The sequence below is a fragment of the Grammomys surdaster genome, unplaced genomic scaffold, assembly GCF_004785775.1.
Source record: "Grammomys surdaster isolate TR1022 unplaced genomic scaffold, NIH_TR_1.0 126133, whole genome shotgun sequence".
Lineage (NCBI taxonomy): Eukaryota > Metazoa > Chordata > Mammalia > Rodentia > Muridae > Grammomys > Grammomys surdaster.
In genome coordinates, this window is record NW_021620941.1 from 4081555 (window position 1) to 4102770 (window position 21216).

The 21216-nt window shown below is 49.0% G+C and overlaps 1 protein-coding gene across 4 annotated transcripts in view; it reads left to right on the top strand.

The window, feature by feature from the left end:
* Positions 1 to 20236, top strand: part of Kyat1 (kynurenine aminotransferase 1) — a 28550-nt gene extending 8314 nt beyond the window's left edge. Inside the window, exons 2-14 of one of the 4 annotated variants that reach the window (XM_028756900.1) lie at positions 4465 to 4669; positions 8619 to 8677; positions 13270 to 13417; positions 16969 to 17118; positions 17193 to 17279; positions 17505 to 17633; positions 18039 to 18159; positions 18475 to 18551; positions 18639 to 18728; positions 18848 to 19034; positions 19120 to 19199; positions 19620 to 19706; positions 19780 to 20236. In XM_028756900.1, coding sequence (XP_028612733.1) covers positions 4574 to 4669; positions 8619 to 8677; positions 13270 to 13417; positions 16969 to 17118; positions 17193 to 17279; positions 17505 to 17633; positions 18039 to 18159; positions 18475 to 18551; positions 18639 to 18728; positions 18848 to 19034; positions 19120 to 19199; positions 19620 to 19706; positions 19780 to 19845 — 1377 coding nt within the window. In that variant the 5' untranslated portion in view covers positions 4465 to 4573 and the 3' untranslated portion in view covers positions 19846 to 20236. Of the gene's footprint in view, positions 1 to 4464; positions 4670 to 8618; positions 8678 to 13269; positions 13418 to 16968; positions 17119 to 17192; positions 17280 to 17504; positions 17634 to 18038; positions 18160 to 18474; positions 18552 to 18638; positions 18729 to 18847; positions 19035 to 19119; positions 19200 to 19587; positions 19707 to 19779 lie in introns of all 4 variants that reach the window. The other 3 variants (XM_028756901.1, XM_028756902.1, XM_028756903.1) reach the window with 3 other exon arrangements.
* The last annotated feature ends 980 nt before the right edge of the window (positions 20237 to 21216 follow it).

The window sequence follows — 21216 nt, forward strand, 5'->3', positions numbered from 1 at the left end:
AGTCACCCATTGGTGAATATTTGGGGATTATTTTCTACATGTCTTTAAAAAGATGAGTTTATTTTTATTTTATGTGTTTGCCTGCATGCAGTGTGTGTGTAGGCCAGAATAAGGCAGAGTATCTCCCAGTACTGCAATTACAGATGGTTGTGAGCCACCACATGGGCACTGGGAACTGAACTGACACCCTCTGCAAGAGCAGCAAGTGCTCCTAACCACTGAGCCATCTCTCCAGTCCCCTTTTCTACATTTTAATTACAATGGATAATGCTGCTGTAGGGCAGAGGTGCCACTCAGTGGCAGCATTCATGCTTATGTGACATGGACTCTTGTGTTCAGTCCCCAGCACTGCATAGAAATAACACTGTTTTTAAAAAAGCTCCTGACAGATTTTTGCTAGGATGTCAGATTTCTTTATAGTAACTATAGAAGTGGACTTGCCAGGTCGTAGGCAAATCTATGTCTGGAAGCCATAAAAATGAAATATTTAGCTGGTGTGTTGGTACATGCCTGTGATGTCAGCATTCAGAGATCACAAATTTGAGGCCAGCCTGGGCTGCAATAATAAGACCCTAATCCAAAGGGTGTGTGTGTGTGTGTGTGTGTGTGTGTGTGTGTGTGTGTGTGTGTGGCAAAAAAGAGACAGAGAAGACAGAATGAAGGAAAAGAAAGAAAGGAAGGCAGAAGGAAGGAAGGAAGGAAGGAAGGAAGGAAGGAAGGAAGGAAGGAAGGAAGAGGGGCTGGAGAGATGGCTCAGCAGTTAATAGCACTGACTGCTCTTCCAGAGGTCCTGAGTTCAATTCCCAGCAACTACATGGAGGCTCACAACCATCTGTAATGGGATCTGATGCCTTCTTCTGGTGTGTCTGAAGACAACAACAGTGTACTCATTATAAATAAAAAATAAATAAATCTTAAAAAAAAAAGGAGAGAAGGAAGAGAGAGAGAGAGAGAGAGAGAGAGAAGTGTATTATAACTTATTTATCACAGCCCTATACATGTTTGGAGAAGGGTTTCAGGTCTCAGAATAGAACAAATATATGTTGGGGAGAAGCTAACATTCACACAGGATGACAAATGTGCCTGGGGGACTCTGGCAGGACAGGAGCTGGGACAGGTGGCTGCAAACATCAGCATCAGGCAGGGGCACACCACAACTCTAATAAAAAGACAAAGTGCTCTTGTGTAGCCACAGCTGGCTTGAGGGTTAGTGTGGAGGCTAATCTGGCCTCAGTCTCTTGTCCCTGCCTCCTGAATTCAGGGATTACAGACCTGTACTATACCCACTGGTATTTGGCAGGATCTCATTATATAACCCAAGCAGTCTTCAAATTTGCAATCAGGGATGGAGGGATGACTCAGTGGTTAAGAGCATTGTCCAAACTTGAGTAGAGAATAGGGGTTCAGTTTCCAGCACTCAACTGGGAGCTCACAATCATCTGTAACTCTAGTTACAGAGTATAAGGATCCAACACCCTCTTTTGGCCTTGCATTTCATGCATGCAGTACACAGGCTTATTTGCAGACAAATAACATTCATACACATTCATTCATACACATAACAAATAAATAAATTTGCAATCTTCCTGCCTCAGTCTCCTGAGGGTTATTGGTGTCCACCCATACCCAGCTGAGATTTTTGCTACTTTAGCTCATATATGTACTCATATGAGATACTGTGTTCATTCTTTTATTAATTTATTCTCTGATATATTACATCCTGACCATAGTTACCCCTTGCTCCTCTCCTCCCAGTCCCTTCTGCCCCACTTGCCCTCCCCATTAGAAGAAGGGCAAGGCCTCCCAGAGATAGCACCCAAACATGGCCTATCAAGTTAAAATAAGACCTGCTGGTCAAGGGAACCCAGTAAGAGGACAAGGGTCCCCAAAACAGGTAAAATTGTCAGAAATAGCTCCCCTCTCCCACTCCACCTGTTAGGACTCCCACAAAAGCACCAAGCTACATAACTATAAAATATATGTAGAGAGACTAGGTTAGACCAATGGAGGCTCCCTGACTGTCAGTTCAGTCTCAGTGAGCTCCCCCCCCCCAAAAAAAAAAAAGCAATGATTCCTAATGATATTCTGGTATCCTCATAGACAGGAGGCTGACATAATTACCAGCAGAGAAGCTCACTTCATCCAGCAACTGATGGAAGCAGATGCAGAGACCCACAGCCAGACATGCGGTGGAGCTCAGTGAATACCGATGGAGGAGAGACAGGACTGTAGGAGCTAGAAAGGTCAGGGATGACGCCATACAAGACCCATATGAGGTCATCTTTTGATACATGGTGTGAGGCAGGCTTTTTAACTTTGAGGCAGTGTCTCACCATGTAGTCAGTCCAAGCTGATGTACATAGTTGAGGCTAGCCTCAGACTTTCAATCTCCTTGCCTTAGTCTCCCAGGTGTTGGGATTACAGGTGTGCAATACGGTCCCACTCCGAGCTCATTCTTTTCTGTGTAAGTGTAAAGAGAGATCCCAGAAACAGTATTCTTTGGTTCAGCACCCTCACATAGAGCCTGGGAGTGTGGCTGGTCTTTGCTGCTTTGTGGGTCCTTCTTTTTCCCACTCTCTATCCCCCCACCCTGTCTCACCCCCCATCACTAGATAGTCGAAAAAGAAGGATAGAGGGGAGAGAGATAGGGATCCCTGAATCTAATTTTTTGCTTTTGTTTCTTCTTTGAGCATGATTACTAACAAACCACCACCACACACCGCACCTCTGTAGAGCACAAGGCAAGTCATAGTCAGCTGCTGCAGACAGTAAGAAGCAGTGCCACACCCCTACTCCTGGGATTAAAACAAAAACACATTCTTGTAATAGTTCTGTGTTTTTTCAAGAAACTTAAATTTCAGAGTTTTCAAAAATGTCACTACATGGGAGCTTTTGAGGAAAGAGAGCCCATGAGTGCTCTTCATTAAATATTTGCAACCTGGATTAAACCACAAGGGCTACAAATTCTGAGGCCCATCCGTGCCACAGCCTCACAAAACCACCAGGAGATCTTTGACTAAATCATTACTTCACCAATCAGAATCACGCCAAACAATCTGTAAAGTGATGGTGTGTGTGTTCAGAATTTTGCTATGTTATAGTACTGGCTTGCCTGAAACTTGCTATGTAGATCAAGATGGACTCAAACTTATAACAATCCCCCTGCCTCTACTTCCCCAAGTGCTGGGATTATAGGCATGCACCACCACACCTGGCTCAGTTTTTTGCCTTTTAAAACTCTGCATTTTCCTCCAGTGCTTAGAACACAGGCCAGTTGCTCCCACAGCCTGTCTCCTGGTATTGCATTTCATTAACAGACTGAGTAAACACCTTTTGCCTGAGGGTGGACTTGGGTGTCATTTCAGGCTAGTGTTAATGTCCAGTTGATCCAGCAGCATGTGTTGAAGACTGTGTTCTTTCCCACAATTGTTTTGGCCTCTGTAGGATCAATCACCCATGAACATGGCAGTTGCTTTGGGAATTCTTGGTTCTGATGCATCCTCTGTATGTCTGTCCTTCAGTCGTCCCCTTTGGTTTTCTTTAATTATTATTAATCATTTTATTTGTTTACATTTCAAATAATATCCCCCTTCCCGGTTACTCCTCCAAAAACTCCCTGTCCCACCCCCTCCCCCCTCCCCTTTGCCTCTATGAGGGCGCTCCTCCACCCACTCACCCACTCCTGCCTCACCGCTCCAGCATCCCCCTAAGCTGGGGCATCCAGCCTCCACAGGATCAAGGGCCTCCCCCTCCCATTGATGTCAGATAAGGCCATCCTCTGCTACATGTGTATCTGGGGCCATGGATCCTTCCAAGTGACTCTGGTTGGTGATTTAGTCTCTGGGAGCTCTGGATGGTCTAGTTAGTTGATATTGTTCTCTTTGGGGTTTTTTTTTGGGGGGGGGGATTCAAGACAGGGTTTCTCTGTGTAGCCCTGGCTATCCTGGAACTCACTCTGTAGACCAGGCTGGCCTCAAACTCAGAAATCCACCTGCCTCTGCCTCCCAAGTGCTGGGATTAAAGGCGTGCGCCACCACTGCCCAGCTGCCCTTTCCTTTTCTTTAGATTTGATTTCTGTAGTTTCTGTCAGTTTGAGTCTATGAGCTATAGCTCTCTGGTATCATTCACCAGGTTCTCCAGTCCCATGTGTAGCAGTCCAATGAGGGGATCTGGGTTAGGTTTGTTATGCTAGCAGGAATCCTCTGTGTGTGTGTGTGTGTGTGTGTGTGTGTGTGTGTGTGTGTGTGTGTGTGACAGAGAGAGAGAGAGAGAGAGAGAGAGAGAGCTCCCAGAATTGGAGCCGGAGTCTGGGTTTATGCTGTGTTGTTGCTAGCATCTGTCAGTGAACTTCACCTAGGTCGTTTGCCCCTGGAGGTGACTGTGACTGAGGTGACAGATGAGTCAGACAATAAAGCGCCTGGCAGCGCCCAGTGCACAGTGATTCTTTTTTGTTGTTATTGTCAGAACTGTGTGTGGGACTCAGGCCCTGGCTTGGAGCCATTTTCTGGCCTAGGCTGTCTGCCCTCCTATATCCCTGGAGGGGAAGTCTTCAGTGCCTGTGGATCTGGGAGGCATGTTCAGGAGTGCCGCAGGCCTCTCGGTGCACCTGATGAGGCCACTCTGGGGAAGGAAGGCTGGAGCCTCACTCAGCCGGTGCATGCACCAGTCTGTAAGTGTCCTGCATGGCACTCTACCATGTTCACAGCCGGGGTGGGGGGGGTGGGGAGGTGCTGTGTTCTGGCTTGGTCCTGCCTTTAACACTGTGCGTGAGCCCGCTCTTCCAGAAAGAAGCCTTTCTAGACTGCGGCTGGCTTGTCACCTCCCATGGTCCTGCTTCTCTCATCTGGATCCTAGCTCTGCATGGATGCTTGTATGTCGGTTGCTGCCCACCCATGCTTATCCCAGTGCCCAGCTCACAGTACACAGTGGGTGCACAATACATCTTAGTCGGCCGACTGTGGTATACACAGCTTGAGAACAGCGCTGTTCCCTCATTTCTCCATGTACTGACTGCCTTTCCTGAAGGCCACCCTCTTGAGTACCCCAAATTTGTGGAGTAACAGTTAGTTCTCTCTCCTTCTCAAGGCCATTTAACTCCACTCATTTCTGTCCATCTGTAAGTTTGTGCCCTCCTGCCCTGCACCCTCTCCACCCCAACCTAACTTCCCCTATGCCATCCTCTGTCCCTCCACACCCACTGTCCGGCCTCATCCATCCAGTCATTCATTCACCTCATTCATCTCATTCATATTCTGCCTCCCTTTTCCTTCCCCACCCCCTCTTGTCACACCACCAGGTGAATAGCACCTAGTGCATCTGACTTCACACTGTTGTCCAGAGGGAGAGGCTCTGCTGCCATGACCTGGGGAAAGGCCCATGAATCTGTAGGTTAGAGACAGGCGCAAACTCAGAAAAGAGCAGTGTCAAGTGCATTCATTAGAGTCAATCAAAAACTGAAAAGGATCCAGAAATAAACCAATCAGGCTGGAAAGATGGCTCCTCAGCTGAAGGTACCTGCCCCAGCCTCGGCGACATGACTTTGATGCCTGGGACTCACATAGCAGAACTAAGGATCAACTCTTGCAAGTTGTCCTCTGGCCTACACATATACATGCTGTAACGTGCATACCCCCCCCCCCCAAAAAAAAAAAGCCTAAAACTTTTTTTTTTTTTTTTTTGGTTTTTCAAGACAGGGTTAAGCTATAACTTTCAAAAAAAAAACTAAAACCCAAGCAATCAAATAATGCATTGTCTGTACACATTGCCAAACGGAGGACCATATGAAAACTGGGAAGCAAAAAAGCAGAAAGAGAGAGGAAGAAGCTCTGTGAGCCCCTGGGTGACACCCTTCTTACTGTGTCATCCCTACATCATGCGCAAGCAGAGTGTGCATGCATAGATATATACAGATTAGGGATTTCTATTTATTGATTGGACACATGGTGTCATGTAGCACAGGCTGGCCTCAGACTCACTGTGTAGCTAGCTGTACATGACCCTTGGACCCTCTCCCACTTCCACCTCTTAAAAGCTGGGATTACAGGTATGTGCCATCATGCCTGGCTATGTGATGCTGGGGATTGAACCCAGGGCTCACAGGAGGCGAGCCCTCTACCCACTGAGTCCCAGCCCTAGGTATTTTAAAAAAACATACTTATAGCTGGTAGTGGCAGTAGGGCCACCTTTGATCCCAGCACTTTTGAGGCAGAGGCAGGAGAATCTCTGTGAGTTCAAGGACAGCCAGGGCTACACAGAGAAATCCTGCCTCAAAATAAATAAAATAAATAAAAACTTGAAACACTTAGCACATCCTGCTCTGCACTCTGTTTTATTGATATTAGTGTATTCTATCACTAACCATTCTTTTTAAATTGTGATTGTCGCCTACAGTTTTTAATCATAAGAGTAAAGTATTAGCCAGGCGGTGGTGGCGCACGCCTTTAGTCCCAGCACTTGGGAGGCAGAGACAGCTGGATTTCTGAGTTCGAGGCCAGCCTGGTCTACAGAGTGAGTTCCAGGACAGCCAGGGCTACACAGAGAAACCCTGTCTCGAAAAACCAAAAAAAAAGGGGGGGGGAGGATTTACCTAGATAGTAGTTCACATCTGGAATTCCAGCGCTTGGGATGACAGGCTTGGCTAGAAGACTGCTGTGGGTTCATGGGTTCAAGGCCATCCCGAACCTCAGTGCAAAGTTCAGACCAGCCAGGACTACAAAGTGAGACCTGTCTCAAAACACAGTAACAACAACAAAAGTAAAATACTTATCCCAGCTTGATGGCTCATACCTGTAACCCCAAGACTTGGGAGACTGAGGCAGGAGGATTGCCACAAGTTCAAGTCAATCTAGGCTAAAGAGACAGAAAAGAATCCTGTCTTAAAAAAAAATAAAAGAAAATTTATTTTATAAAATTTGAAAAATATTTTCTAATATTTTTGGCAGAAGTAGGAGGATGTCTATGAGGTCAAGGCTAGCCCTGTTTACATCATGAGTCCCAGGCAAGCCAGGGTACAAGGCTAGCCCTGTTTACATCGTGAGTTCCAGGCAAGCCAGGGTACAAGGCTAGCCTGTTTACATCGTGAGTTCCAGGCAAGCCAGGGTACAAGGCTAGCCCTGTTTACATCGTGAGTTCCAGGCAAGCCAGGGTACAAGGCTAGCCCTGTTTACATCGTGAGTTCCAGGCAAGCCAGGATACAAGGCTAGCCCTGTTTACATCGTGAGTCCCAGGCAAGCCAGGGTATAAGGCTAGCCCTGTTTACATCGTGAGTTCCAGGCAAGCCAGGGTACACAGTGAGGACTTGTCTCAAAAAGTCAAAACTTGGGGCTGGAGAGAGAGCTCAGAGTACTGGATGTACTTCTAGATGACCCAGGTTCAGTTCTCAGGACCCACATGGCAGCTCACAGCTGTCTGTAACTCTAGTTCTAGATGACCCAGGTTCAGTTCTCAGGACCCACATGACTCAGGACTCACAGCTGTCTGTAACTCTAGTTCTAGATGACACAGGTTCAGTTCTCAGGACCCACATGGCAGCTCACAGCTGTCTGTAACTCTAGTTCTAGGGGATCTGTCAACCTCACACCAATGCATTAAAAAAATACATAAATTGAAAAATAATAATTAAAGAAGAAAAAGTAAAATATCTGCTAATCAACATATCAATGAAAATCACCCCTGACATTTTGGATGTAATGAGGTAGTCTCAGGACCACCCTCTTCTGAGCTCTGAGGTCTATACTGTGAGTGCTAGCTGTGACACCATCCAGGATTTAGCAGAAGGGCAGGACACAGAGCTGGTAAAGATGCTCTGTGCCATACCCCAGAAGTTCCCATCCCCAGGAGTCTCAGACTGCTGAGAAGCCTTACACACCACACATGGCCCAAAGCTTCTCCAGGGCAGGGCCTGGTGCCAAGACTGTTAACACAAGCACTGTGACAGGGTCTGCAGCAGCTTCTCTGAGCCTCTGTGTGCCTCTGGTCCTCCTGTGCCTTGAAGGTGCTATGGGGACTTAGCAGACCTTGACCAACCATCATGATTTTCCATTGTCCTCCAAGCATGGGAGTGACCTAGCTTTGCTCCCTCCTGGGCTTGATTGAGAAAACCCCTCACCAGAGCTCAAAGTTGGCCTGGAGGTAACAGTCCTGAGTCCTGTTGTGACCTTGAATACATCACCCCCTATGCCTGCCACAAGCTCTCCTCTGTACAAGGAGCCCAGCCAGATCATCCTAAGTGTGTGTACAAGCACAGGAATCTCTGCCAGTGCCAGTGCCCAGTGCTCCTGGGACCATCCTTCTCACCTCACACCCCTATTCCCAGCCCTCAGCCTTCTGGGTCACCTGTAACCTGACCATCAGAGCTCTGGAGTCAGGGCTGGTGAACTCCCCTCTCACAGTCTCCCTCAGGAGGGTGGTAGAGGCTGGAAGGGTGATGGGGCCCTTCAAGGAGTCAGCAAGGGTAGGCTGGGAGAACAGGTCTCAGCTAGCTAGGCCGCCAGAGCCTGGGTCTCCACCCATTTCAGGAAAGTGAAGGGTGGGGCTATGGTCTTAAAGCTGCTGTCTGGGGTTGCTCCCACTCAACATCAGGAAGATTCTCACACTGGACTTACCTTCTCTGTACCCAGCACATCATGGCCAAACGGCTGCAGGCTCGAAGGCTGGATGGGATCGATCACAACCCCTGGTAAGCTGACAGACTGGGAATGTATCTGGCTGAACCTTCTCCTATGGGCTGACAGTCTCTGACTTGTGTGACTCACTGTACCCAGCCACAGCACAGGAGAGGCGAGATAGTGGGCTAGCTTCAAATCTCTGAATGACCCCACCTGGGCAGGAAACACTGGTACAAACTGGAGATGGTTTTCTCTCCCTGAAGGGCCTCGTGGACTAGCAACAGCTCCAATCAGGCAGCAGGGCATGGCTCCCATGGATGATAACTGGTCCTCCAGACCTATGGCTTCCATACATCTGGGATTCATCCAGTTGGAAACCAAAAGCATTAAAAAAAAAAAAAAAAAAAAAAGCATCCTTGTGGCTGGAGAGATGGCTCAGTGGGTCTAAGGGCCTGTGGCATCTGCTAGAGAACCTACCTAGGTTCGAATCCTAGCACATATTATTTTTAAAAAGCTGGGCAGGGCCATGTCTCATTGTACTCTCAGAGCTGTGAGAAACAGAAACAGGAAGGCTGTTGGGGCTTGCTGTGCTGGTCAGCATCCTAGCTCCAGGTTAGCAAGAGACTTTGTATCAAAGAAATAGGAGAGTCATAAGTCAAGATACTTGCCCACCTCCTCTGGGTTCTACATGTATGTTCATGGGTAAATACACCAAACACCACACACACACTACACACACACACACACACACACACGCACATATGTACACTCACAAAAAGAAAAATGTACACTCTTACTGAACACATAAAGACAGTTGTTGCCCTCAGTCACTAACAGCGGTTTACATGGCGCATCCAGTGGCTGGCACTGAGTTTTCTAGAGAGGAGCTATGTGGGAAGGCAGGACGGACCCACCAGGCCTGCCCAGCGCGGGGGTTGGGGGGAAGGATGTGGGAAGAGGGGAAGAGTGCTCAGATCGTATGCAAATGCTATGCTAAGAGACTGGATCTTCTGCCAATTTAGATATCCTGTACTCAGGTGGTCTGAAACCCATTTCACCACAAATACTAAGGTTCAGCCTTCATTTTATTTCATAGGTACTTTAGGATGAGCTAAGCTAGGAAAGTTTGTTACAGCGACTGAGGAGATGGCCCAGTGGCTAGATGCTTGCCATGCAAGCATGAGGTCCAGGGTTCAGATCCCAAGAACCCATGTAAATGCCTGGTAATCATGGCTCCCTCTCTGTAATACCAGCCTTGAAAGACAGAGACAAGGAATCCTCAGAGCAAACTAGCTAGCATGACCAGCCATATTGACAATCTCTGGGTTTGACTGGGAGACCCTGTCTCATTGAATAATATAGAAGAACAATGGAGAACAATGCTCAACATGAGAACAATGCTCAACATCAACCTTAGTCCTCCACCTGTGCATGCACGCATGCGCACGCACACTCATTCACACACGTGTGCCCACACATCCAGACATGAATTTACACAATTTACACCACATACATGCACATGACAATGGAAAAGAAGAAAGTATGATACAGACCAATATTTCCCCCTCAGTGCTGGGGAGGGGACCCAGGGCTCCAGGTTAGTGCTCTAACACACTTAGGATGTGGAAGGACTGTGTGCATGTTGTTAGTGCTACAGTAAATACAGTGGAAATGTATTTGAAAACGTTCAGAAATCTCCTTTCTCTCTTCCTTACATTAAGCCAGGTGCATAAACAGAGCTGTATACTTGGAAAAGTTACAGAGGTGCAGGGCTTTCTGGAGTATCAGATTTTTTTTTGTTTGTTTGTTTTTTGAGACAGACTTTCTCTGTATAGCCCTGGCTGTCCTAGACCAGGTTGGCCTTGAACTCAGAGATCTGCCTGCCTCTGCCTCCCAAGTGCTGGGATTAAAGGCGTGCGCCACCACTGCCTGGCTGGATCAGAATTGATAGAATGAATACAAATGGGATTTAACAGGCTGCGATCTAGCTAACAATGGCTGTCTACCAACAAAGTCCAAGAACCCAAAGCTGTGCAGTCCATGAGACTGGCTGTCTCAGCTGCTCTACAGTCTACCCTGCGATCCTGAAGCAGCTCTAATGCAGTGAAGGAATGGACTTGCTGGGGAGAGCAAGCAGCCAAAGAGCAAAAGCTTCCTTCTTCCCTGTCCTTCTACAGGCTGCCAGCAGGTGTGGGCCAGACTGAAAGTGGATCTTCCCACCTCAAAAGATTGCATTAAGGAAAATTCATCCCAGGTGTGCCCAACCACTTGGATTGGTTAATTCCAGATGTTGTCAAGTTGACAACCAAGAGCAGCCATCATAATGCAGAAGCATACACATAACCCTCCCAACTACAGGAGAGACTCTGGAGCCAGCTGAGCTGATGAGTCAAAGGTCCCTGAGCAACAACCCAGGAACCTTGCTTTTGGGTGGGGGAACACTGGGTATAGTGACACCTACCTATAATCCCCATAGTCTAGAGGTTGAGGCAAGTGGCCAACCTCAGCTGCATAGTTCCAGGACAGCAACCTAGCATAACAAATAAACACCCCAAATAGTCAGATACAGTAGCTCATGACTATACCCAGCAGTTCAGAAGCAGAGGCAGATGAATCTCATTGAGTTTGAAGCTGTTGACTTCTCATTGTAATGAGAGTTCCAAATAAGCCAGAATTACACAGTGAAGCTCTTTTTCAAAACCAAACAAGGGCTAGAGAAGTGGCTCAGTGGTTACGAGCACTTACTGCTCTTGTAAAGAACTTGAGTTCAGTTCTCAGAGCCCACACTAGGTGATGCACTGCCTGCAACTCCAGCCTGAGGGGTGCTGACATCCTCTTCTTGCCTCCTGGCACCTATGTGCTTGTGTTCACACATACATAGGTACAGATAAATAAAATTAAATACTTTAAAAGATTTAAAATAATTTAAAAAATAATTGGACAGATACAGTGGCATGTGCATGTAACCTTAGCACTCAAGAGGCAGAGGCAGCCGGGTGGTGGTGGCGCACGCCTTTAGTCCCAGCACTTGGGAGGCAGAGGCAGGCGGATTTCTGAGTTCAAGGCCAGCCTGGTCTACAGAGTGAGTTCCAGGACAGCCAGGGCTATACAGAGAAACCCTGTTTTGGAAAAAAAAAAAAAAGAGGCAGAGGCAGGAGGATGGTGAGTTTGGTGCCAACGTGGGCTTCATAGTGAGTTATAGGCCAGCCTGGGTTGCAAAGAGAGACACCATCTCAAGGCGGGGGAAAGTGATTTTGGTTTTTGTTTTAGACAAAGTGAGGGCCACCTTTCTTCCAGACATCCCTGTGGGCAGCATTTGTATTTTACAAAGTTCCCCAGATGCCCTGTGGAAACTGGGGTCATACTAGACTATGAATCTCTTAGATGGTTGGTCATGCACGAAACTATAGTTAAAGTGAAGTCTTACCCTGTGAAGCCACAGAAAAAGACAGAACTACTCTACTGCTGCCCTCCCATCTATGGGGGCCACACATCAAATAGTGATATAGCTGGTATACACACACACACACACACACACACACACACACACACACAGTGCTGTAGCTCATATGTCCTGTCCATGGTCCTGCCATGTCCCACAACAACAGGTCTTCGACCCACCACACGGAGCCAGGCCCAGACACACGTTGTGGTTCATGCTTATGACTGTTTGGCTGTTAGTTTGGGGCTGTAAGGATAACCTATTCAAAACAGTGATGACCTCTGAGGTGTGAGAGCCTGAGTTTGGGTCAGCTAATTGTGGTGGCACTCACCTTTAATCCCAGCACCAGGAAAGCAGAGGCAGGTGGATCGCTAGAAGCTCAGTGGCCAACTTGTCTGGTCTACTCAGTGGGATTCCAGACCAGTGAGACACCTTGGCTCAAACAAAAAGAGAAGGAGACAGAGGAGGAGTGACACCCAAGGTTGTCCTCTGACCTTTACATGCACACTCGCGATTTCTCCCACATACGCAACCTGATTCCCATAAGTTCCTCCTGGGGTCACTTAACTCACCAGAGCAATGCACACGACTCAGAGAATGTGCTCTACCGACCTCACAAACTTATTATGGAGGCCACTGCCAAGATACAAAGGAACAGCCTGGCATTGTCTGCCACTCAGCTCTGTGTCTGCAGACTGGCCCAGACCACAGTCAGTCACACAGGCCACTGGGTGGTGACCAGAGCCAAGGGTTTCACACTTCGCTGGGAAAGGATGTGTAACAGATTAGGACATCCTTTTGGGATCTCCAAGCAATACATCACCACGCCCCATTCAGCAGGTGTCTCTAAAGTGTTAGAGCAGCCAGGGCGTGTAGCTCGGGCATGGAGCTTTGGCTGGCTTGCTCTCCAGCCAAGTGGAGAATGAATGATAGAAAGTTAGGAGAAGAGAGGACAGGCTGTAGCCTATGGCATGTGACAACCCAAAGTCTCCCACAAATGTTTCTTACCTAGTCATGGTCAAAGTTTGAAGTCTACTGGGCTGAGCCATATGCTTGGTATAGGACCTGGCCACCTTAAAACATAGGATCTACACATGTGGGGATAGAGGTGTGTTATCTTTCTAAATTGTCTTATGTATATTCTCCCTGACCCAAACAGTTACAAGTACCCCTCGGGGGAACAGGTGACCTCCCAGAGTCTGACTTTCTATTTGTTGCCAGGGTGGAGTTTATCAGACTGTCCAACGAGTATGACGTTGTGAACTTGGGCCAGGGCTTCCCTGACTTCTCACCTCCAGACTTTGCTGTGCAAGCTTTTCAGAAGGCTACCAGTGAGGACTTCATGCTCAACCAGTACACCATGGCGTTTGTGAGTCTCCTGCCTCTCCTGAAGGTCCTAGAGAATGGGCACCGATGTAGCCTAAGTGTCAAGGCTCATGGGACAGAGCCCAGTTCAGCATCCTTCAGTTACTAAGAGTCCTGTGCCCTGCACCTCAGGTCCCAGGGCAGAAAGTAGATCAGGAACCTTCATGAACAAAGCATCTGACCCAGGCTTTGAGAAAGGGGGAAGTGGCACATGGTCATAGGAAGGGAGCTTCCAGGAAGAGGTAGTACCTCAACTAACCCGGGAAAGACAGGCTGCAGCTGGCATCAGACTATAAATCCCAGGGGCTCTGTGAGGAGCCACACAATAGGCAGTTGCCAACATTGGACTAGAACAGTGCTTTTTGTTTTGTTTTGTTTTGTTTTGTTTTTCAAGACAGGGTTTCTCTGTGTAACCCTGGCTGTCCTGGTACTTGTTCTATAGACCAGGCTGGACTATATTCACAGAGATCCACCTGCCTCTGTCTCCTGAGTGCTGGGATTAGAGGCATGTGCCACCACTGCTGGCTAGAACAGTGCTTCTTAAATTTTGCAGTCTCGGCACTGCCTGGAGGGAATTTCCCAACATTCTTTGTGATGCTTACTATTCCTTACCTTGAATGGATTCATCCTGTAATATAATGTACTATAATGTAAGTTGATGCTGTCAGTAAGGAATGTACCCCAGACATCCTTCCAGTCAAAGCCTCAGTCCTTTTATCCTTTAAAATCCCCCAGCCCAGGGCCTTGGGGTGCCAAGCGCTGCTCCTGCTGAGCCCGTGCGGCTCCTCAGTCCTTTTCTGGAATCCATGCATCAGTACTGTACTGACATCATCTCCCTCTTCCTCCACCTCTGTCCGTGCTCAGCATTCCCACTCAAGCTCACCAGCGCTCCCTCGGCTGTCATAGTCAGAATGTCTGTAAGAACGCGCCATGCAGACGTCATTTAGTACTCCTCTACGGAGTGTGGAGGGCTCAGCACTAAGAGTGACTCTCTCAGCAGCCGCTGACTGCACGGGGCCTTGTGAGATGGCCGACATCCATGTTGGCATGTCAACTGGTTTTGTCCTCACGAAGGTTTTGTTTAGGCAGTGATATTATTGAAATTCCACAGCTTCCCTGTGCTGTCTAGGAGACATTGTCTCAGCAGACATCCTTGTCCCTGGCTCCTCCAGTCTTCCCACTCAGTCTTCGGTCATGTTCCCTGAGCCTTAGGTGGAGGAGTTCCATATCAGGTGGAGCTTTGTTCTCTGCATCTTCCTCACACTTTTTAATGACCATTTAGTTCTCTTCCATTACCCAGATGTGCCATCTGTTAATTACCCAGTCCGACTAGTGGGCTGCTTCCCACGGCTGCTATAAACATTGCCAGTTTATCTTTAAAAGCATATATGTCTTTGTTCTATTATTTTTAATATCGGTTTATGTTATATGTGTTTGTATATGGGTCTGTGACATGAGCGCAGGTGGCCCTGTGGACCAGAGGTGGCAGGTCCCCTGGAGTTGTTACAAGTGATTGTGGAGTTGCCTTAAATGGGTGCTGGGAATTGAACCCAGTCCTCTGAAAGAGAAATATGTGCTCTTAGTCACTGAGCCATCATCTCTCCATCCCTTAGTCACCGAACCATCTCTCCGTCCCTTAGTCACTGAGCCATCTCTCCGTCCCTTAGTCACTGAGCCATTTCTCCGTCCCTTAGGATAAACTTGTGGGTAAAATTAATGACTTGAAAGTCAAGTGTGCCCGGGCAGTGGTGGCGCACGCCTTTGATCCCAGCACTTGGGAGGCAGAGGCAGGCGGATTTCTGAGTTCGAGGCCAGCCTGGTCTACAGAGTGAGTTCCAGGACAGCCAGGGCTACACAGAGAAACCCTGTCTCGAAAAACAAAAAAAAAGAAAGAAAGTCAAGTGTGGTAGTACATGCCTTTAATCTCAGCATTCAAGAGGCAGTGGCAGTTGGATCTCTGTGAGTTTGAGGCCACCCTAGTCTACATATAGACTATGTCAGACCATATACTGAGACCCTCAATAATAATAATAATAACAACAATAATAATGAAGGCCATATACATTAAAACATGGTAGACAAGTCTTGGTAAACTGTCCATGAGTTAGGTTTACTCCTTGACATCCTACCAAGAGGCTGATCTCAGAGAAACCCAGAAGATTCTTTGCTTAAGCCAACAGAAAAAAAGCACATCATCTTTGCTGGCTGAGTGTTTGTGTGTCATGTCTAAGGCCCTGTGTCTCACTAGCAGAGTGGGAGCAGGCTGCCATAGGCATTTCCATCCTTCCTGTCACTCTGGTGTCTCCAGGCTGCTTGTTCTAGCTAATTCTTTTCTATTCAGACACAGTCCTCCTTCAGTATGCATCACCAAACTCAACTGGGCTCCCTGACTCTATTTATTTTTCCATTAGGAGGTGCATCTTTGACTCGATGCTTGCTTTGGGAAGAGTGCACAAAGCACGAGGCATCTCTGTCCCCTCACAGGTTGCGTTATTTATGCCTGTGTGTGAACTTCGTTTTCATGCACTGTTCTCATCTTTGTGTGTACTGTCTGGCATGCTAGGGTTCTAGCATATGTTCTAGTCCTTCATTTAGCCACTTGGCTGAGTCCTGAGTGTTTTGGGCCTGTCTTCACCCTCTCTCACTGGTTCCTGACTGCTGACACAGTGTGCTTACCTGCCTCATGCTGCCGCCTCCAGGACTTACCACCGTGATGGCTATTTCCTCAAACTAAGTAGCATAGGCACCAAGTCTGCCAGTGTTCAGTCAGTGTGTATCAGAGCTCAGAAGGAGAAGTAAGGGCCAGCAAAACAGCTCAGATACTTGCCACCAAGCGTGATGCTGTGAATTTGGTCCCTAGATCTCACATAGTAGGCAGAGAGAGCCACTCCTAAGTGCTGTCCTCTGACCACTGTGTGTGTGGTATTGTACCTATGCATGCACACACTTGCATGCACACACACTAAATAATTTTTTCTTTAAGGTAGGGTCTCTCTATGTAGTCCTTCCTTTCCTAGAACTCACTCTGTAGATCAGGTTGGCCTCAAACTCAGAGATCCGCCTGCCTCTGCCTCCTGAGTGCTGGGATTAAAGGCGTGTGCCACCATGCCCCTCCAAATAAATGTTTTGTTGTTGTTGTTTAAAAAGGAAAAAAAACCCACGCTATTTATGCACCTCATTCTCTATGACCTTGGACAAGACCATTTCTCAGGCATTCTACTTTGTAATGCACCCCAACAAATAATCTGGGTCTCCAGGGCTGCGGGGGTGGGGGTTGGGGTGGGGGAGGTGTCAGGTAAGCACAAATGTGCCCTTAGGTACGCAGGGAAGTGTGGATTTCTGCTGCCCTGCTGTGCTAAAGATGGAGATAGACACAATGTCAGCTTCTCCCCACACACCAGCTCTGGGTCTGACTCCATGGGCAGGCTGCTAGAGGAGATGAAACAGTTCAGCCCAAGAAAGCTGACTTTGCTAGAAAGTGCTAGAAGGCTTGGGTGCAGCTGAGCTGGGGCAGTCTGGGCTGATCCTGGATGCCTGGTCATGCTGTCCTGGCAGGGTTACCCACCTCTGACAAAGATCCTGGCAAGTTTCTTTGGCAAGCTGCTGGGACAGGAGATGGACCCACTCAAGAACGTGCTGGTGACTGTGGGTGCCTATGGGGCCTTGTTCACAGCCTTTCAGGCCCTGGTGGACGAAGGAGACGAGGTGAGAGGTGACATCTGAATGGGAGGGAGGAACTCAGGGCAGTGCTGACCCCGCTAATCTAACCCTTGAACCAGGTCATCATCATAGAGCCTGCTTTTGATTGTTACGAACCCATGACAATGATGGCTGGAGGTCACCCTGTGTTTGTGTCCCTGAGGCCGGTAAGGAATGCTGCGTGGTGATGGACAAAGGCTGGCAAAGGTGCCTGGGTGGGCGTGAGTGGATTGAGGGACTCCTGGAACATAGACAAGGGAAGGGAGTCCTCGGAACTGGGAGGATGGAGGTGGAGTCCAGAGCTGAGAGAAGGGAGATGGGGACAGATGCCAAAGGAAATGAGCTGAGGTCAGGAAAGTAAATACTGCTGCCCCTCCCACCTCCTCTTGCAGAACCCTGCTCCTAAGGGGCAACTAGGATCCAGTAATGATTGGCAACTGGATCCCACAGAACTGGCCAGCAAGTTCACACCTCGCACCAAGGTCCTGGTCCTCAACACACCCAACAACCCTTTGGGAAAGGTACCATGGGATCCATTCAGAGACCTCTGCAAGCTGACTTTTCCTTCTGTTCTTGAACATGAACTCTCCCAGAAGAAGAAGTGGGAGGGCTGAATACCTGAAACTCTGAGGACCAGTCCTCCCAGAGGTGTGAAGGCTCGGGTGCATGGGCTGAGTGCCTCAGCACTTCCTGGTAGCTTTGGAACAGTGACTTTATCTGTCTATACAGTGGGATCCAGAGATAGCCAGTCCCACAGGGTCAGTATTGCAGAACAGAGCTAGATGCAATACTGACCAATATTGCATCCCAGTATTGCAAAGAGATGGTCCAGAGAAGCCCTGAGACCTGGTATGGTCTTGTACTCTGAGCAGGCTCTGTACTTGGGGACAGTCCCAGCTGCACACCTCTAACCTTGGCCCCCACAGGTGTTCTCTAAGATGGAGCTGGAGCTGGTGGCTGCTCTGTGCCAGCAGCATGATGTCCTGTGCATCTCTGATGAAGTCTACCAGTGGCTGGTCTATGATGGGCATCAGCACATCAGCATCGGTGAGCCAGGCCTGCTACAGCATCCCCTGGACACCTGAGCAGGGCTTGAGCCCAAGTTGGGAGCAGCTTAGCCTGGGGATCAGGCCCTGGGGCTGTGGAACTGTGCACTGGTGTAACTATGGGTGGGGACTTGCCCTCCCTTAGCTCTGAAGAGTGCAGTAATATCTGCTTCCCAAGGCTGTCAGGGACAGGAAATGGAATGGGTCCTGTCAACAGCTTAGCAGATAAATCCTCAGTTAAGAGACTGTCCTTGTCCCTGGGTCCCTTCCCTCCACCTTGCCCACTTCAGCATTTGCTCTTCTTGGCCTCCGGTAGCCAGCCTCCCTGGCATGTGGGATCGGACCCTGACCATTGGCAGTGCAGGCAAAAGCTTCAGTGCCACTGGCTGGAAGGTAAGTGTGACCATGTGGCAGGCGGCAGCAGCGGGAGGGTTGAGAGTGGCCTCCTCTGGTCCTGAGGCCTACTGTTTCCTGGTCTAGGTGGGCTGGGTCATGGGTCCAGATAACATCATGAAGCACCTGCGGACTGTGCACCAGAACTCTATCTTCCACTGCCCCACACAGGCCCAGGTGAGAAGGGCAGGAAACCCCATGGTCTGGGAAGGTGCCAGAAAAAGCTCCCAGAAAGGTCATAGCTGACCCATCAGTCTGTCTGTCTGTCTGTCTGTCTGTCTGTCTGTCTTGTCCAGGCTGCAGTAGCCCAGTGCTTTGAGCGGGAGCAGCAACACTTTGGACAACCCAGCAGCTACTTTTTGCAGCTGCCACAGGCCATGCATCTAAACCGAGATCACATGATCCGTAGCCTGCAATCAGTGGGCCTCAGGCCCATGATTCCCCAGGGCAGCTACTTCCTCCTTGCAGACATCTCAGACTTCAGTGAGTGGGTCTGGCAGTGTCATTCAGGATTTGGGAAGGTTCCAAAGTTGGCAAGGACTCAGCACAACCTCTTTTGTTGCCTCAGAGAGCAAGATGCCCAACCTGCCTGGTGCTCTGGACGAGCCCTATGACAGCCGCTTCGCCAAGTGGATGATCAAAGACAAGGTAGGCTGGGCTCTTGCCAGGCCAGTAGACGTAGTTGCACAGGTCATGAGCCTGGTCCAGTCAAGGGACACCAGGTAATCCTTTTCCATGACTCCTGATACAAGGCTGACTGCATAAAGAAGTCACGCTGGCTGCAGGAGGGCCTGCCCTTCTCTGAGCGCAGCCTTCCCTCCTGGACAGTGAGGACCTAGCCTGTCTGCTTGTATCACCATGCTCAAATCTCTAGGTTCAAACGCCGCTCTTCCCCAGTTCTGCCCAGGCATGCTGCAGAGTCTGTTCTGTCTCTCTGCACCCTGGGGAAACCCAGTATGATGCCCTGGGGCTTCTCTCCTGACCAGCACAGGAGATGGAGGGGACACACCCAGCCTTACTCTCTGTCCCCTCAAAGCTATATGCAGACATGGTCTTCCCCATCCCCAGGGCCTGGTGGCCATCCCTGTCTCCATCTTCTTCAGCCGGCCCCATCAGAAGGACTTTGACCACTACATCCGATTCTGTTTTGTGAAGGTGAGAGAAAGCCAGGAGAAGGCCACTGGGCCTGGCTAGCCACTGGGTGGAAGGCTTAGTGTGTATCTTGCAGGACGAGGCCACACTCCAGGCCATGGATGAGAGGCTGTGCAGGTGGAAAGGAGAACTCCAACCCTGAGGCTGTCCTCAGCCCGCCTCGCACCCTGAGGCCTCAGCTGTGCCTATCACAGGGATGGCACTGGAGGGCCCAGCTGTGTGACTGGGCATGTTTCCAGGAAAGAGGCCATTTCTTGAGGGTTCCAGGCATCTTTTTTTCCAGTGTCTGGACTGCTGTATTGGATTGGGGGCCAGTCCTGGGCCTCAGTCTACTCCTCTGTAGGTTGCTTGTAGGGTCTTGGTTGTTTCTATCCTCTCTGCCTGGGACAGGAAAGGATGGAGTATCAGGCCTGGAGTCCCAGCTCCAGCCCCACCTTAGACCTGCTGGGGCTCCACAGCTTCTCCACCTCTTCTCATGTGACCACGATGTTGCTATTGTTCCTAATAAAGTTTTAAGTTATTAGAACCCTCAAGGCAGCTTCTTTCTTCCTTTAGACTGCTGAACAGGGCTTGGAATAGCTTGAAGGGACCCCAGAGAACCTCAGACTCCACATCTTCTTTATGGGAGGGCAGGGGAAGACTGGAAACTTCAAACTCATCTGAAGTCACAGGGATTGCTTGTTCATGGCAATCCAAATTCAGATCCAAGTTGTCTGCTTTGTTCTGTGTCATGCTCAGAGGATGCAAGTTGCAGGCTAGGTTAGGGTGTTGGTGTGTGTGGACAGGAATGCAGCCTTGGAGACATCTTCACAGGGATTCAAGAACAACCTCCTAGGTAGCACAGAGGTAGGAGGAGCATCTGTGATCAACCCCACTGGTTCCCATTTACCTGCAATTCCAACAGCCTGCTGTGGAGAGAGTGTAGGGATGGCAGAGTTGGAGGACACACACACACACACACACACACACACACACACACGCCATTTTGCTGTAAAAGTGGAAGTGAAGTTTGATCTGGGCAGGGGTTTTAGACAAGCTTGGAACTCAGTATGTAGACCAAGCAGCCTTGAACTTGTGATCTTCTTGCCTCTGCTTACAGAGTACTGAGAGTACAGCATGCTCCACACCTGGCTTAGAAGTGGGATTCTGTGCCTAGTTATGGTTCCACTAAAGCAACTATAGCCCCCAAGTCCCTCCCGGAGGCCACACTAGGAGGCAAGTCCATATGGAGAACAACACAGGCATTTCACTCATACCTGACCTCGAGCCTACAGAAATGATGGGTCATCAGGTATAAGAACTGTAAAAATGTTTTCCCCTGGTAAGGAATTCCTAGAACATGAAGTTCTAGGATCGGAGGAATTTTTGTTGATCATAAAATCTCCTTTGGACCTGTGCGTAGCGTTGGACCCTTGAGCCCACTCCTCGCTTCTGTCCTGGGGAGAGGGGGGGATGGGTGGCGCTGGACTTGCAGTTGAACCACAAGGCCAATGATGTTTTCTTTTGGGAAGTT